Source organism: Eretmochelys imbricata, chromosome 17, assembly GCF_965152235.1.
Source record: "Eretmochelys imbricata isolate rEreImb1 chromosome 17, rEreImb1.hap1, whole genome shotgun sequence".
NCBI classification, from domain to species: domain Eukaryota; kingdom Metazoa; phylum Chordata; order Testudines; family Cheloniidae; genus Eretmochelys; species Eretmochelys imbricata.
Window position 1 is genome coordinate 11790666 of NC_135588.1, and position 16902 is coordinate 11807567.

General features: G+C 42.8%; 1 protein-coding gene across 1 annotated transcript in view; it reads right to left on the bottom strand.

Moving 5' to 3' along the window:
• The window catches only part of PITPNM3 (PITPNM family member 3), a 239243-nt gene that overhangs the window by 48654 nt on the left and 173687 nt on the right, over positions 1-16902 (bottom strand). Inside the window, exons 7-8 of the mRNA XM_077836936.1 lie at positions 11884-12073; positions 7603-7722 (exon numbers count right to left, since the gene is read on the bottom strand). Of these exons, the coding sequence (XP_077693062.1) occupies positions 7603-7722; positions 11884-12073 (310 nt within the window). The remainder of the gene's footprint in view (positions 1-7602; positions 7723-11883; positions 12074-16902) is intronic.

Here is a 16902-nt window from a genome sequence, read left to right on the forward strand (position 1 = left end):
AGCAGAGGCAGGAGGCAATGCTGAGGCTAATGCGGGAGCAAATGGACATGATGAAACATCTGTTGGAGCTGCAGGAAAGCCAACAAGAGCACAGCCCCCTCCCGCCCCCCCCCCCGCTGCATCCATTGCATAACCGCCTGCCCTCCTCCCCAAGTTCCATATCCTCCTTACCCAGATGCCCAAGAATGCAGGGGGGGTGGGGAGGGGAGGCTCCGGGCACCCAGCCACTCCACTCCAGAGGATGGCCCAAGCAACAGAAGGCTGTCATTCAAACTGTTTTGATTTGTAGTGTGGCTACAATAAGCAATGTGGCCTTGTCCTTCCCTCCTCCCAAACCCCACCCCACCCGGGCTACCTTGTCAGTTATCTCACTTTTTTTTTGTAATTAATAAAGAAAGAATGCATGGTTTCAAAACAATAGTTACTTTATTTCCTTTGCCAGCTGTGATCAAAGGGGAGAGAGTGGTTGGCTTACAGGGAATTAAAATCAACAAAGGGGGCAGGTTTGCAGCAAGGAGAAACACACACAGCTGTCACACTATAGCCTGGCCAGTCATGAAACTGGTTTTCAAAGCCTCTCTGATGTGCAGCGCACCCAGCTGTGCTCTTGTAATTGCCCTGGTGTCTGGCTGCTCAAAATCAGTTGCCAGGCGATTTGCCTCAACCTCCCACCCCACCATAAACGTCTCCCCCTTACTCTCACAGATATTATGGAGCAAGCAGCAATAACAATCGGAATATTGGTTGTGCTGAGGTCTAACCTAGTCCACAAACAGCGCCAGTGAGCTTTTAAACGTCCAAAGGCACATTCTACCACCATTCTGCACATCTTCAGCCTATAGTTGAACTGCTCCTTACTACTGTCCAGGCTGCCTGTGTATGGCTTCATAAGCCATGGGAGCAAGGGGTAGGCTGGGTCCCCAAGGATAACTATTGGCATTTCAACATCCCCAATGGTAATTTTCTGGTCTGGGAAGTAAGTCCCTTCTTGCAACTGCTTGAACAGCCCAGAGTTCCTAAAGATGCGAGCGTCATGCACCTTTCCTGGCCACCCCACGTTGATGTCAGTGAAACATGCCTTGTGATCCACCAGTGCTTGCAGCCCCATTGAGAAGTACCCCTTGCAGTTTATATACTGGTTGGCAAGGTGGTTCAGTGCCAAGATAGGGATATGTGTTCCGTCTATCGCCCCACCATAGTTAGGGAACCCCATTGCAGCAAAACCATCCAGTATGACCTACACATTTCTCAGAATCACTACCCTTGATAGCAGAACGTCAGTGATTGCATTGGCTACTTGGATCACAGCAATCCCCACAGTAGACTTGCCCATTCCAAATTGATTCCCGACTGACCGGTAGCAGTCAGGCATTGCAAGCTTCCACAGAGCTATCACCACTCGCTTCTCAACTGTCAGGGCAGCTCCCATCTTGGAATTCCTGCGCTTCAGGGTGGGGGAAAGCAACTCACAAAATTCAAGTAAAGTGGCCTTACGCATGCGAAAGTTTCGCAGCTACTGTAAATCATCCCAAACCTGCAACACTATGCGGTCCCACCAGTCTGTGCTTGTTTGCCGTGCCAAGAATCGGCGTTCCACTGTATCAACCAGCCCCACTGCCGCCATGATGTCCCAATTGCCAGAGCCCGTGTTTTCAGGAACGTCTGTGTCCGTGTCCTCATCACAATCGTCCTCATGCTGGCGTCTCTTAGCCTGGTTCTCCGCATACTCCAGGATCATAAGTGAGGTGTTCACAACGCTCACAACAGCAGCTGGTGAGCTGAGCGGGCTCCATGCTTGCCGTGGTATGGCGTATGCATGGATAACTCAGGAAAAAAGGCGCAAAACGATTGTCTGCCATTGCTTTCACAGACAGAGGGAGGGAGGGGTGACTGATGACACGTCCCCAAAACCACCCTCAATAATGTTTTTGCCTCATCAGGCATTGGGAGCTTAACCCAGAATTCCAATGGGCAGTGGAAACTGCGGGAACTCTGGGATAGCTACCCACAGTGCACCACTCCATAAGTCGATGCTAGCCACACTATTGAGGATGCACTCCACAAACTTAATGTGAGGACATACACAACTGACTGTATAAAATCGATTTCTAAAAATCGACTTCTGTAAAATTGACCTAATTTCGTAGTGTAGACATATCCTAAGAGACTTGCCACAATGTCTGTGGCAGAACTGGGAATTTGCCTCTAAATTTCTTGAACCACAAAGAGAAAGAAATTTAGAGTTAAGGAGTTCATAGCACTGAAGTCAAAACCTCTCTGACAAGGCAGTGCAGCCAAAATGGACCACAAAGCTGAGGCCATTATATGCCACAAGGAAAATGCTTTTCAGCAAGCATGTGGATAGGCCTATTATTGTTTCAAATCTGTATGTGAATCCATTGCGGGTGAATTATGCCAGATGCACAACCCTGCAGTGAACTCCTGTTTATCCCCAGAACATATACCACATGGTTAGCTTCATTGTAAACTTGCCCACACTCTCAAAAAAAGAGACTTCAACTCTGTCCTGGAGGGACCGCTAAGAGGGCAGCTTTGTCAACGTGTGCATTCAATAACTGGCCCTTCTGCTGAGATAGGCAAGCAAGGGAGACCGGTAATACCCATTAGAAGGTTGGCTTTCATCATGTGGACAACCTGCCCAATGGGATTTGAACTGGGACCAAATTCAGTTCATGTATGTTACTAAACAGCCATTAGACAGGAAAGGCTTTTTGGTACTACTGACCCAAGCTAGATATTAACTGGTAACCTACAGGTTCTGTTACTCTGGAATGGATCCACTTAAGCCATCCAGTCATTTGCAGTTGTAACTGTGTTCTGTATCATTTGTGCCACAATATCTCCATCCATTTGTCAAGAAGGGCAGAAACATGTAACATCACCAGTATTTAGAGACTCTATGTTGTGCCAAAATGCCTAAACACACTGAGGCTAAGGCAAAGATGACTTGTTACATTTAATCCCATTCTAATACATGGGTTGTTTTCTTTTTAAATTTAAAACAACATAAATTCACACCTCCAAAGATTATCTGAAAAGATTTGCTGGAGTTCAAATCTCATTCGTTTAATTACTTGGGGTCAGATTCATAGCCATTTGTCTCTCCTACACTGCATGGGAACATTGTGTCACATTGATACATTTATTTTAACTGTACTTGGAAACTATTCTGAGAAACAAATTAAACTATTGTTGGGGGGGAGAGGGGAAAAATCACCAAACATTCTCTGTTAGAAGAAAGCTGAGATGATTGCTGAAGAGACTATTTAGTTATTTCAACTTAATTAATAATTAAAACACCACTCTCCAAACCTCTAGGCGCCCTAACATGCCAGTAATACAATTAAATCTCAGCAGCATTAAAATAATCAATTCAACAGAAGCTGAACCAGCCACCTACAAAAACTCCTTTCCACCCCTTTATTGCTACTGTAATCAAACCCTGAGCCTCCTCCTAAAATCCTGTCAAACAAACGTCTTTCAATAAGATCTTGAATGATATTTTAACAGCATCAGCAAGAGAGAACAAAATTCTCCTCTTCTAAGAGACAGTGTGTTCTAGTGGGGGAGGGTCCTGGCATGGGACTCTGGATAACCGAGCTGTATTCCCAGTTCTGCCATTGGTCTGAATCACTTCCCCGGTCTGAGCTTCAGTTTCCCCAACTGTAGAATGGGAATAATGATACAGACCTCCTTTGTAAAGCACCTTGATATTTACAGATGTACACTGCTGTACAAGAGTTAGGTATTATTACTACTATTAATCCGGTCAAAGCAGAATGTATTTATTTCCCTATACTCCCTTAGAATGTATAGTGAACTCCTTAAACACTTGTCTAGTAAGGCTTATACATGATAGGCAATGGGAATACATATTTTTCTCTGTGTATGATGAGAACTCATACTGTAATTCTCCACTGGTTATTCTGGGCATATTGGAACCCAAAATACAGCCGAGAAATTACAGTGGCATATTCCAATGCCTCTGCAGGTGAATTTTGATTGGTATTTCTATTATAATCCCCTACTTACATTGCTATAACATATTAACATACCCTTCTATAGTACAAGTTTCTAATGCTTAAGGCTGTGCGCTACTCAGAGAACATAACGGTCTCTGCAGTACCCTTTCTCTAACTTATTGTTATAAGGCACTTTGGAATAACCGGAGTATGAAGGGAGCTATATAAACCTAATTTTATGCTATTTTCAGGGTTCATAATCAGACCATAAAATTCTTCCCTGGTTACGATTCAGAACAGAGGATTCCCATACCCAATTAATTTCATTTCACAAATACCCTTGAGATTGACAAAACAAACAAATTCCCCCCCCCCCCCCCCCGCAAACTTCTCCTTAAGGTCCATTTCTACTGAAACTCCAGTTAATTGCTAGGCAGGGGCAGCTGAGGGTAGCAGATATTCAAAGGAAGAATATCGGAATTCGTATTTCATCTTCTCTACCTGACTGTCTGATTAGACTGTAAGATCCTTTGGTAAAGACTGTGTCCTGTTTTGTGTTTGGAAGGCACCTAACACATTGTGAGGACTGCCACAGTACGAATAATTATGTAAACTTGTTATGATACCTTTTGCAAGCACTGAGAACCCGGGAAACTGACTTCTTCTATTTATCCCAAGAAGAGGTAAAAACACAGGCATTATCATCAACAAACATTTATAGAAAGGTAACACCCAAACATCTTAGTGGGATGGGGAGCTGAGTGCAATACAAACAGACGAGACAACCCCTCTCCTGGAGATCTTAAAACAACAAAAATCATCTCCTCTCCACCAGAATCCACACCTATTTGATCCTTGGCCTCTCTTCTCTCCACTCTGGGCTAGGCCTCCCAGCAAGGGTACCAGTTGGTATGAATGTTAATGGCTGCTTTTATGATGTAGAAGAGTAGTTTTTTTTTTTGTTTTTTTTTTAACAATTTTGCATATATTTTACATATATTTGCACGTATTTAATTTCTTTCACAGTTGCTTCGGCCCGCGAAACCCCTTCAAAAATTAATATGGCCCTCATCTCAAAGTTTGGAGACCCCTGATGTAGATTAAGGGCCACTAAACTCATATTCCGCCCAGGCCAGCAAACCAACATCAGTACCAACTTTCGGTCACAAGCAACAGAGATATCATTTACAACTATCTCCTCCTCACATGCCCCAGTCCTGAGAGGCACTAAAGCACCTGGCAACAGCTTCTGAGCATCTTTCGGTACCAAGTGCTAAATTCAACTGAATAAGCTCGAAAGGTTCCTTACAATTGCTTTCAGTTGATCTTACACAAGTCTGCTTTGTAGGTGAAATATAATAAAAATAAATGCTGCACAGATAAACTAGCATCTTTTCCTCTCACATAAGGACCTTCTGCTCCTACCAGCACTGCTCAGATTGTCAAAATTCAGAAAAATGCCATGTCCCCCTGCCTGTAGGCTGACTGTTTTGCTCAACTGTACTCTGCACTCAGCGAAGTCGCTTTGACCTTCTACTCCAGGAAACAAATTGGTCTCCTAGTTAAGCGCTCTCAATCTGTCTGTGTAAGAGAAGGGAAAAGTTCAAAGCACCCCAAGCCACCCATAAAGACTGGATAGATGTATAGACCAGGCACAAATTCCAATCGATGATGATGATATACCAAGGATGAAACTGCCTTTGACTTCAATAGGGCCAGGATTTCATCCAAGTGTTTTGTTTTGTTTGTTTGTTTAATATTTCCTGCTGTGGGGGGGAAATAGATGAATAGGTGTGGTGAGAGAGGATGAAAAGGAAAGGGGGAATAAAAAGAAAAAAGTGTGGGCAGGGGGAGAGGAAAGTGGGGATCATGACAAGAAGTAAATACAGAGAAGAGAAAAGGGAAATAAAGGAGGAGAGGAGGAGGAAGAAGGGAACACAGTGAAGGGAACGATGAGAGTCAAGCTACATGGCCAAGCCAAAAGGGTGATTGTTATGCTGAAAATATGTCAGTTTTTTAAAAAAGTATCAATAACTTGCACTTCCAAGATCCAATCCTGCAGTAGGATTCATGATGGTCCCTGTGGAATCCCACTGAAGCTCTTGGGCATCCAACTGCAGGATAGGGACCTTTGATTTTCAATTCTTAACGGTGTTGAGTGACACGACAATGTTCAGTGCTAGAATGGCTAGCTGCAGAGAAATTTCAGCAATGTAGCTATGGGGTAATTTGTTTTAGGAATATTTCCTTTCCCACAAGTATTAGGAGGCGGTCTTTTTTTCTTAATAAAAATACCATTTAGCTTTTATATTGCACTTTTCATCCATAGATCTCAGAGTGCTGAACAAAAGAAGTCAGAAACGTTATCCACGTTGTAGAGATAGGGAAACTGAGGAGCCAAAAGATGAAGTATCCGGCTCAGAGTCTCATAATAGGCCCATGGCAGAGCCAGGAATAAAACCCCCATCTCTTGAACCCTACCTAGTCCACTACCTTGTCAACTGGTCACGTCTACGCTGCATTGTAAACCAGGGTCTGTGAGACCTGGGCTTGTGGACTCGGTATTTTCAAGCCTGCACTTGAGTGTCCACACTGCTTTGTAAACCTGGGTTTACAATTGCTGGATCAGGCCTCACAGCCATGCTAGCACGTCCATATTGCACTATGCAGACCTTCCGACTTGAGTCTGGGGCTTGAGCTGTGTCCACACGACAAAACAACAGGGCTTGGATCCAAGTCACACTATGACTTGGGCCCTGACCAACCCCACTAGCAGGGTCCTAGCATCCAGGGCCTGAGTGCTTGCTGACCCGAATCAGACTGATTTGCATGTGGACAAAAGGAGGAGCTTGGGCTTAAACCAGAATGACAACCCAGGCTTAGTGTGCAGTGAAGACATACCCACTGCCTCTCAAGGCCTGAGAAACTTTGTTCAGACTACATAAGATTAGTTAAATTTATCTTTGATCTTTTTTTCTGAAATGGTACATAAATAATGCAACGTAAATATTAACATAATAGTAATAAAAAACCTAATTCTGCTTTTTTCTATCACAAACTACTTTCTAAATCACATTTATGTCTCAAAAATTATCTGAATTTAGAGTTTCTCATTAGAATAGGATTCATTTAGAGACTCCAGAGTGTGCTTAGTGCTCCATTCACAAGACCCTCAGCTGACTGGCATTCCCCAGTGTAACCAAGGCATGCTTTCCATGAGCCATTAAAGCATGTCTTAATGCGACATTAGCCTCTAGCAGCAGCATTAAGAATTCCAGACTCTATGGGGAAAATGAAAAACAGTAGATTCTAGCAATAGACAGGAGCTGACAGATTATTGGGAGAGGGTGCCTTAAAATCACAAATAGGGATACACTGAAAGGCACTCCATGACCTCACCCCATGGATTTGCCAAAAAAGCATTTGTTAACGACTTGCAAGCATCATAAACCCGAAGTTGGAAAGTTTTCCTATACATCAATGACTTTTTACTTGAAAACAACAGCTGAAATATTCAGCACTACTACAATTTACCAACGCTTTGTATTTGTTCTCGCAGACAGCTGCTTCATAGTGCCAGTTGGCTTCCGTACAGGGAATTAACCCATAGGAGTTTTACCTGCATGCTGCCGAGGCTCCCTCTCCTGCTACTGTTCTGACTCTCACCCGCAGGGCCAGCACTGTAGCAGATGGCATCAAACCCCAAAATTCCTCCAACACAGTCACCGATGAGGCACACCTGCCCAGAATAAGAGATTTCATGTGAGTCCTACATAGTGATATTTATCCAGCCAGAGTCACTGACTCAAAAGAGGAGGCAAAGGGGGGTGGCATCATGAAGCCTGATAACAGCTCCCTGATCCTGGGGACTAGTCTGCAGCAGCCAAGGGTTGCAAAGTTTCTGGTGGATCTCATTATAGCCACTTTGCCACTCCTCCTCTCCCCACCAACATGCTCCTTATGCCAAAGGGTGGCACAGGGGCTGCCTCCATCAGCTTTACACCAGAAGGGCATTAGTTTTGTTTGTTTTGTCATGCATCATGAAATCTGTCCATAGGTATTGTAATTCCTATGGCTGGAGCACAGCTGGGGCTGCACAGCCCTCCTCTCCCCAAATGCTGATGCGGTCCAGCAGCTCGACATTGCCCCAAACGGGGGATCGCCTGGTGCGTGGAGCTGGCATGGTCACCTGGAAAGATGCGCTGAGACCCACTGCCCGTGTCACCGAGAAAACAGGAAGGGGACCTTCAAAATTCCCAAGGAATTTAAGAGGTGGGGCTCACGGTTGGTCACCTGAGGGCAGGGCAGTAGAATTCATGACCAGAGGCAAGAACAGGCATTGTGGGACACCTCCTCGAGGCCAATCGCAGCGCTGTAATCGACCAGGGTGTCTACACTGGCACCACGGCACTGTACCCCTGGCGCAGGAAGCTCTACGCCTCTCATCGAGGTGGGTTTTTTACAGCGCTGCTACTGCGCACTTAGTGGCTTGGCAGTGTGTACGCCTCGGGAGTTACACCGCAGAAAGCTGCTTTACTGCGCAGAAACTTGCCAGTGTAGACAAGGCCTCAGATTCAAGTCACTGCTCGGAACCAAGCAACACAGGGTTCTCCCACATCTCCGGTGAGTTTTTAATTTAATAATAGTACCCCCTCCAATGCACCCCACAAAGAACTGAAAATCCACCTGGCTACGGAGAACCTGTAACACTATATGAACGGCACGTTTTGTGAGGGATTAATGGCATCTCATGGCACTTACCATGACAACTCTCATTTTAATAATGATGATGATGAGTGTTAGAGTAGCAGGATGTGGTTCCCACCTCAAAGAGACATACCTGCATTACCTCAATGACAGCTAGTGTGCTACAAATAGAATGTCACTACAGCGGCAGGTGGGGCTAGCCACCCTGAGACATGCCTGTAGTCTGAGATGGGCACGTAGTCTGGACAGCTAGCCTCTCCTGCTGTAAGAGCAAGGCAGTCCTTTGCCCCGAAGATTTTGTAAAGTAAGTAAACAAGAGAGGAAAGGGTGGGAGAGGAAACTGAGGCACAGACACATGAAGTGACTTGCTCAGGTCAAACAGCAGGTCAGTGGCAGACCTGGGAATAGAACTGAAGGCCCGACTCCCAGTCCAGTTTTACTTAATTATACTGTACGTATTTTATAACTAGAGATCTATATATTTAGAGGTGAACTGGATGTTTTTATCCAGTTGCCAAAATGGAGGACCATGAACAATACAGAGAATGACATCACATTTTCGTTCTAATAAGTTCAGCACTTCTCCTGTGTGGTGGAAACATGCAAAATATACTGAGATTGTTTACACCCTCCCAGGTAAATTTCCAATAGACGTTTTTCAAAAAGAGCCTTTTTTGTAGCTTTGGCCTAAAGAAAAACAAACCTCTTAACATTCAATTTCTACTGGAAGAGCTCTGTTTTATAATTATCTCTGTAATTGGTATAATTTTTCTTTGCATAATCTCACCTTTCATAATGTTCTGTCATAGTAGCCGGGGTTTTTTTTTTTTTAAAAGCTCCAAGCAAGAACATTTTTACTATGGATATTAAACTGGCTCCAAACCAAATTTTAGCTTAAAAAACTGATATGCCACAGCATAATCCTATTATTGTTATGAAAAAAAAAACCAATTTGTTTGTGTAATAAAACTCATGCTTTCCTCAGAAGATTACACTGTACTCTCAGATTAAAAATCTTTTCTTCTTTCAGAGCCTTTGAAACCTCACTGTACTTAAAACAACTGTATCTATCCAGACCTTTAAAGGCTCCCCCACACAAGTGTTTATAAGCACTTCACACTCAGTAATAAATGTATCTTCAAATAAGGTAGAGAAGTATTAGTAACCCCATTTAGAGACCAGGTAGCTACAGGAGAGTGGTGATCCCAAACCCAATATATTCCACGCAAGTCTTTCAGCTGATTTAATTGGGATTTGTATCGGGCCCAATGATACTGAGTGATTTGCCCATGGTCACACAAGGGAATGTGTGGCAGAGCCAAAATCTGAACCCAGATCTCCCCAGTCCTCAAGCATAAGATCATGCTTCCTCCCGGTGTTTTACTGACACTGTGACAAGAGAGGGGGATACCAGTTGTCATAAATATAAAGGGAAGGGTAAACCCCTCTGAAATCCCTCCTGGCCAGGGGAAAGCTCCTCTCACCTGTAAAGGGTTAAGAAGCTAAAGGTAACCTCGCTGGCACCTGACCAAAATGACCAATGAGGAGACAAGATACTTTCAAAAGCTGGGAGGAGGGAGAGAAACAAAGGGTCTGTGTGTCTGTCTATATGCTGGTTTCTGCTGGGGATAGACCAGGAATGGAGTCTTAGAACTTTTAGTAAGTAATCTAGCTAGGTATGTGTTAGATTATGATTTTTTTAAATGGCTGAGAAAAGAATTGTGCTGAATAGAATAACTATTTCTGTCTGTGTATCTTTTTTGTAACTTAAGGTTTTGCCTAGAGGGGTTCTCTATGTTTTTGAATCTAATTACCCTGTAAGATATCTACCATCCTGATTTTACAGGGGGGATTTCTTTATTTCTATTTACTTTTATTTTTATTAAAAGTCTTCTTGTAAGAAAACTGAATGCTTTTTCATTGTTCTCAGATCCAAGGGTTTGGGTCTTTGGTCACCTATGCAAATTGGTGAGGCTTTTTATCCAACATTTCCCAGGAAAGCGGGGGTGCAAGTGTTGGGAGGATTGTCCATTGTTCTTAAGATCCAAGGGTCTGGGTCTGTAGTCACCTAGGCAAATTGGTGAGGCTTTTTACCAAACCTTGTCCAGGAAGTGGGGTGCAAGGTTTTGGGAAGTATTTTGGGGGGAAAGACGCGTCCAAACAGCTCTTCCCCAGTAACTAGTATTAGTTTGGTGGTGGTAGCGGCCAATCCAAGGACAAAGGGTGGAATATTTTGTACCTTGGGGAAGTTTTGACCTAAGCTGGTAAAGATAAGCTTAGGAGGTTTTTCATGCAGGTCCCCACATCTGTACCCTAGACTTCAGAGTGGGGGAGGAACCTTGACACCAGTACTTAAATGTTCGATTCCCTATGGCCTAATCAGAGACGTGCTGAGGTCCCTCAACTCCCATCATCTGCAACAGGGTTATACAAACTTGGGAACTGGACTGTCTGGGAGAGAAGGTACAGCTAGAGTGGAGTAAATTTTTCAGCTGAAACTTTTTCCAGTGAGAATTGCAGATTCAACCACACCAAAACATTTTATGAATGTGTGTTGGTTTCGATTAATTGTTCACTTTGGAGTGGTGGTGGAGGGGGGAGAGAACAAGTCAGAAAAAAAAAAAAACCAAAACGTTTTGTTTTGACATTTGCAGCATGAAGTGTTTCAAATTTTGTTCAACCCACAACAAAAATTTTCTTCAGCTTTTCAATTTGCTGACAAATTTCCAGATTTTAGTTTTTGGTCTGACCTCAAATATTGATTTTAAACTTTTTAAAATTGCCAATGAACCAAAAATTCCAATATTCTCACACCTTTTGGTCCAGTCTTTTTATTAACTGCATGGAGTTACCAGCTCAAACTGACACTGCTCAGGTTTCAGGAAGCTTCTAGTTCACCCTGGACATGCTCAGAGGGTTAACAGAGAGAGAGTGTGGGTGAGGAACTTTTATTGAACCAACTTCTGTTGGCGAAAGAGAGCTTTTGAGCTTACATAGAGCTCTTCTTCAGGTCTGGGAAAGGTACACAGAGGCTTAACAGACATTTTGCCCTCCCATGCTAACACTGCTTCATCTTATTTGCTGTGTCATCCCTATACTAGTAACTTGATACACTCAACACAATGGCTTAAAATAATGGAAACTCAGCCTTGCCCAAAGCATTTTTCTTTGATGTAAGAGGAAACAGTCTTACCTGTCCATTAAAACCAGTCCCATCTGGAGACTTGAGAAATTCATTGTAAACTTGGTTGGCTCTGCTAATCACCATGGCAACTGCATCCTGGTACTGAGGGGAGGAAATGGCCAGCAAGGGCAAGGCAGCCAGTGGGATGTGGTCTTCACTACTGCTCAGGCAGTTCTCATCATAGCTGTAGGGATTCAGGCTGAAGAAGAAGATACTGTCATCAGGAAAATGCAACAAAAGGAAGGCACAATATTACAGCCCTTATGTCAGTGTATTAAACTGAAATGATCCTGGGCTAGTCAGGTTTGGTACAAAACACCATCACCTTAAAAAATCATCTCTTTAAAAGCTAGGCTTTCCTGATCTGTGTTATTGACACTGCTTTAGATTGTTAGAGTGGAAGGAGTTTTTATAAATCTGATTTATTCTTCACCATTTATGCTCCTTATTTTTACTAAAGAAGCCAAGACAAATGCAAGAAGGAAACAGATTCAGTTTCTGGTTTTCATACATTAGCACAATACAATGGTTGATAGGATGCAGCTGCTGCACTGGAATATGATAGCCTTCCAAATGAATGGCTCGCATTGAAATTTTTTTAAAAATACAGAAACATTTCTGTCAATGAGATTTTGTAAAAGTTTGTATAAATTTTGGAGAAAATCTGACTTGACAATATTCCTTCCAAAAGGCAGAACGAGATCAGCCTATTATCTGATCAATTACATAAAAGTATGCCCCAAAACAACATGTAAACATTCATCTATTAGCATTATACAAAAGAATGTGACTGGCTTGAAAACTGATGTTTAGATTTACTAGGATACCAGTTTTATCTGAGGGCTTGTCTACATGATGAGGTAATGTGCTCTACAGGGGTTTGATTTCTAAAGCGCACAAATATACTGTGTATTAATTGGTCTGTGTAGAACCTGCTGGAATGCACTAAAGGTTCCTTAGTACACTTTAACGTAGTACGGTTTTAAACCCTCTATGTCTAGTCTAGATTTTAGCTCTGCACGTTTCCCCATACCAACCTGTCAGTCATGCTTTGGATGATCTTTAAAAGTGAAGGGGAAAAACAATTTCCAGAGAGCAGAAATTGCAAGCCATATCACCTCATGCCAGGTTCTCAGAATATATTTATGTACCTTTTGAGACTAAGATAAGGTCAGAAGTACTTTGAAAATTAGGCTGGATTTCAGCCAAGGCTGCAGAGGTAGAAAACAAAGACTTCATAAATAATAGTAGTTGGAGTGCAAAATACTCCAAAGACCTCAGAGCACTTTCATTAAACCTCACAACAAGGCAGGTAAGCATCACCATTTCACACATGGGGAAACAAGCACAGAGACATATAGGGTCAGATTTTGAAGTGAATGAGTTTAGACATTAAAAACAAACAGTATTTACAATCTAGATGGTCAATCCCTGAAGTTTGCTATGATTAATGAACAAACAACTAAGAGGAAGGGAACAAAAGAAGCCCCGCACCTGAGAAACAGAAGGCTACAGTGGTTGGGTAATCTACATCTGGTAATCAGAGAGAAAAAAGCAACCAGATCTCAGAGTAGAAAGATATGGAGAAGATATTTCTTAAAGTTACCTGCAGTCTTTTCCAATAACCAAAGTATAAAACACTAACTGGCCAAGATTACTGGGGTTCCTTCAGGATAATAATTTTTGGACTGCTGAGTATGTCTAAATCAGGGAAAGATAGCAAAAACAAAAACAAAAACCAAAAAACCAAAAACATCAAACAACCTAGCGATTTCCTGTATAAACTTTAAGTGACACCATTAATAATGCAGTGTTGTGGTAGCCATGTCACAGTCAGGGTATAAGAGAGACAAGGTGGATGAGGTAATATCTTTTATTGCACCAACTTCTGTTGGGGAGCGAGACAAGTTTCAAGCTTACACAGAGCTCTTCAGGTCTGGGAAAGGTACTCTGAGTGTCCCAGCTAAATACAAAGTGGAACAGATTGTTTAGCGTAAGTTATTAACACATATTTCAAGAGACCATTCAAGGTGAAGTGGCCAACTAGCAACCCCAACCCCCCCCCCCCCCGCAACCGATGCGTTCCATCCTCTCCGTCGCCCGCACTTTCCCCCACTATGACCAGAGGGGTGTTAATGGACAACTTTACCTTAAATGACCCCTTGAAATGAAATGAGGCTGAGATTTTCAAAGCAGCCTAAGGACTTTAGACATGCATCTTCTATTAATTGTAAGTGGCAGATGTGTGTGTAAATCTCCTAGACTATTTTGGAAACTTCAACCATTCAATCCTACAAAAAACTCTTTCGCTCTCTAGTAGTTCTCTCTCAGGTTGGGTTGACCTATGTAATTCTTTATAAGATACACTTATAATACCATCACACTTCTGCAGCAGTACATACCCTTACACCTGCAGATCTCAAAGTGCTTACCCCCATTAATCATGCGTTGCATATTCAATTTTAGCCCATTTTAGCCACTTGAACGCAGAATCGTATTCACCCTGGTGGCCGGGGGGGGAGGCCTGCACATCGCATAAATGCCACAGCTTAGACAGCTGGAGAGAGCTGCCAGCAACACAGAAACATGACCTTATGGGCTAACAATGCATGGAAATGCTGCAGAGGATCCTGTAGGCTGAACAAATGAATGCTGGAGTGGGTCAGTTGTACAGGAACAGGAGCATAGGAATTGCCAAACTGGATCAGACTCAAGGTCCCTCTAGTCCAATATCCTTTCTCTGACCGTTGCCAGGACTAGATTCTTTGGGAGAAAGTATAAGAACCCTACAGCAGGCAGATGCGGGATGATTTGCTGCAGTTGGTCTCCACCTAATCTCTCATAGTAAGAGATTAGTTTAAACCCTGAAGCATGAGCTTCACTATCCCTTCAAAGCTTCTGTTAGCATAATCTATTTTAATTCTGCATTTTCTTGTGATCCATATAAATGTCCAAACCCTTTTTTGACTCTTCCTAAATTCTTAACCTCAATGACCTCCTACAGCAATGAGTTCAACAGCCCAATTATCCATTGTGTGAAAAAATATTTCGCTTTATCACTTTGTACGTTGGCCTCTGTTTGAGATTTGTGGGGCTGGATCTAACCGCACTGCACAAAGCACAAAGAGTAAGGTTTTGTGGGGGAGGAGGGGAGTGAAGGTGAAGTAAATTTCACTCAGATATGGTAAATGACTTTCCTCCAAACTCAAATAGTGAGGCAGTCGCTGAGTCAGTCATAGAACCCAGGAGTCCTGGGTTGAAATCCTTTGCTCAGCCTTAAGCCAACACAAACTTTTCAGATGAAATGGGGGGTAGCCAACATCGGGTTTTATTTAGCTGTTATTATTTATTTTTTATTGCATCAGTGCCTAGGAGCCACAGCAATCGTCCGGGACCTCATTGTGCTAGGCACTGTACAGATAACAAAGAGACTGTTCCTGCTTCAAAGAGTTTACAGCTGAAGTGATTAGTAGGTTGTATGTTCTGTTTCTGAAATGCAAATACATCACAGGTACATAATACTGTATTTTGTTTATGTTTCTCTCCCCATACCTTTCTTCTGTTACTCATCCTGGGGGGCAAAAACCCCCAACAACACACACAAAAATGAACTAGCCAGACACATGCATATCACCATCTGTCCACTTGGCTGTATGTAGCACCCCTTTTCTTTGTCTGTCCCTTCTCTTTTTTAGAATATATTCTCCTCAGGGCAGGGACTCCCTGTAACTATGTGCTTGCCGTGGACTTAGTACAATGGGTTCCAGATTCTGACAGGAACCTCTGTGCTATAACAATATTAAACAGTGTGCCGTTTGAGATGGGATTAGCTCTATGGAACTATTATCACCACCACAGACGATACCAATTTAAAAAAACCAAAACTACTTACAGCTCTGAAATGCTGTGGTTGGTCTGTATTTTCCTCTAAGCTTCATGCAAATTTCCATGTTTAGCCTGTGCTAAAGCACTCAAGTGACAGATATTTTACATCTTAAGAAGTTCAAAATTTTTAAAGACCCGGAGCTCAGCTGCTCTGTCAGGTAGCATCAATTTATCAATTAACATGACTTCACTCTGCCAGCGGATCAGACCATCCAAATGCAAAGCAGACAGATTGCTGAATACCAGTGCCAAAATAAAATAAAATAAAAACAAACTTTAAAAATATAAAATAAAAAGGCCTCCCTAGCTATATAACTCTCACTTAAAAAACAAAAATGATCATTTAGAATGGGAATTTTCAAAAGAGAAAAAAGATCACATCTACATAATAAAAGCAAGATACAAAAGGAAATCCAGAAGAGAAATACACAGAAGCAGAGGGCAAAAAAAATTAATAGCCAGCAACATTTCTCATGAGTGAGCAAAGAAATCAGGATCAAGCTGCAGTTCAGCAATTAATTCCTGCTAAATTAATTACAAATAATTACCTGGTTGGGAAAGAACAGTTTATTTTTCTTTTATTGCAAAGGTCACGGAAGGGGAGATTTTTGTTGTTATCATAAACACAATGAAAACGAAAAAGCAGCACTTGAAAAGGATACCCTGGAAAAGAGGAAGCTCTTTATCACAAGAGATAGGCAGGATGTCAGAGACAAACACAAAGCCTTGTTAGCTTGGTGCCTTGACAGACCACTGCAGGAGCCCTAACATGCACCAGTTTGGAAGTGCTGCATTCACAAAGTGGTGGGGTGAGGAGGAGAGGAAATCACCAGGGGGCAGGTGAATCCATTAATTGTAATAATGTTGCAGATGCAGACAGTATCCCCTTCATTGCCAGCGCTGTATCCAAAACAGATCCAGGACCCTGGAGAGCTAGGTGTTTGTATCATTTGTGCCCAGTCAACAGATGCCACCATGTCACAGAGCCAGGTGCTTGCAGGGGTAACAGATTGTATAATGGGGGCTGAGAGAGAGAGAATATTCAACATCCAACGCAGGGGATTAGCAAAATAGTTTTCAAACACTAGCTGATGCAGATCACAACCCCATGCTGGTCCCTTCTGACTGACTTCTTTGGGGAGG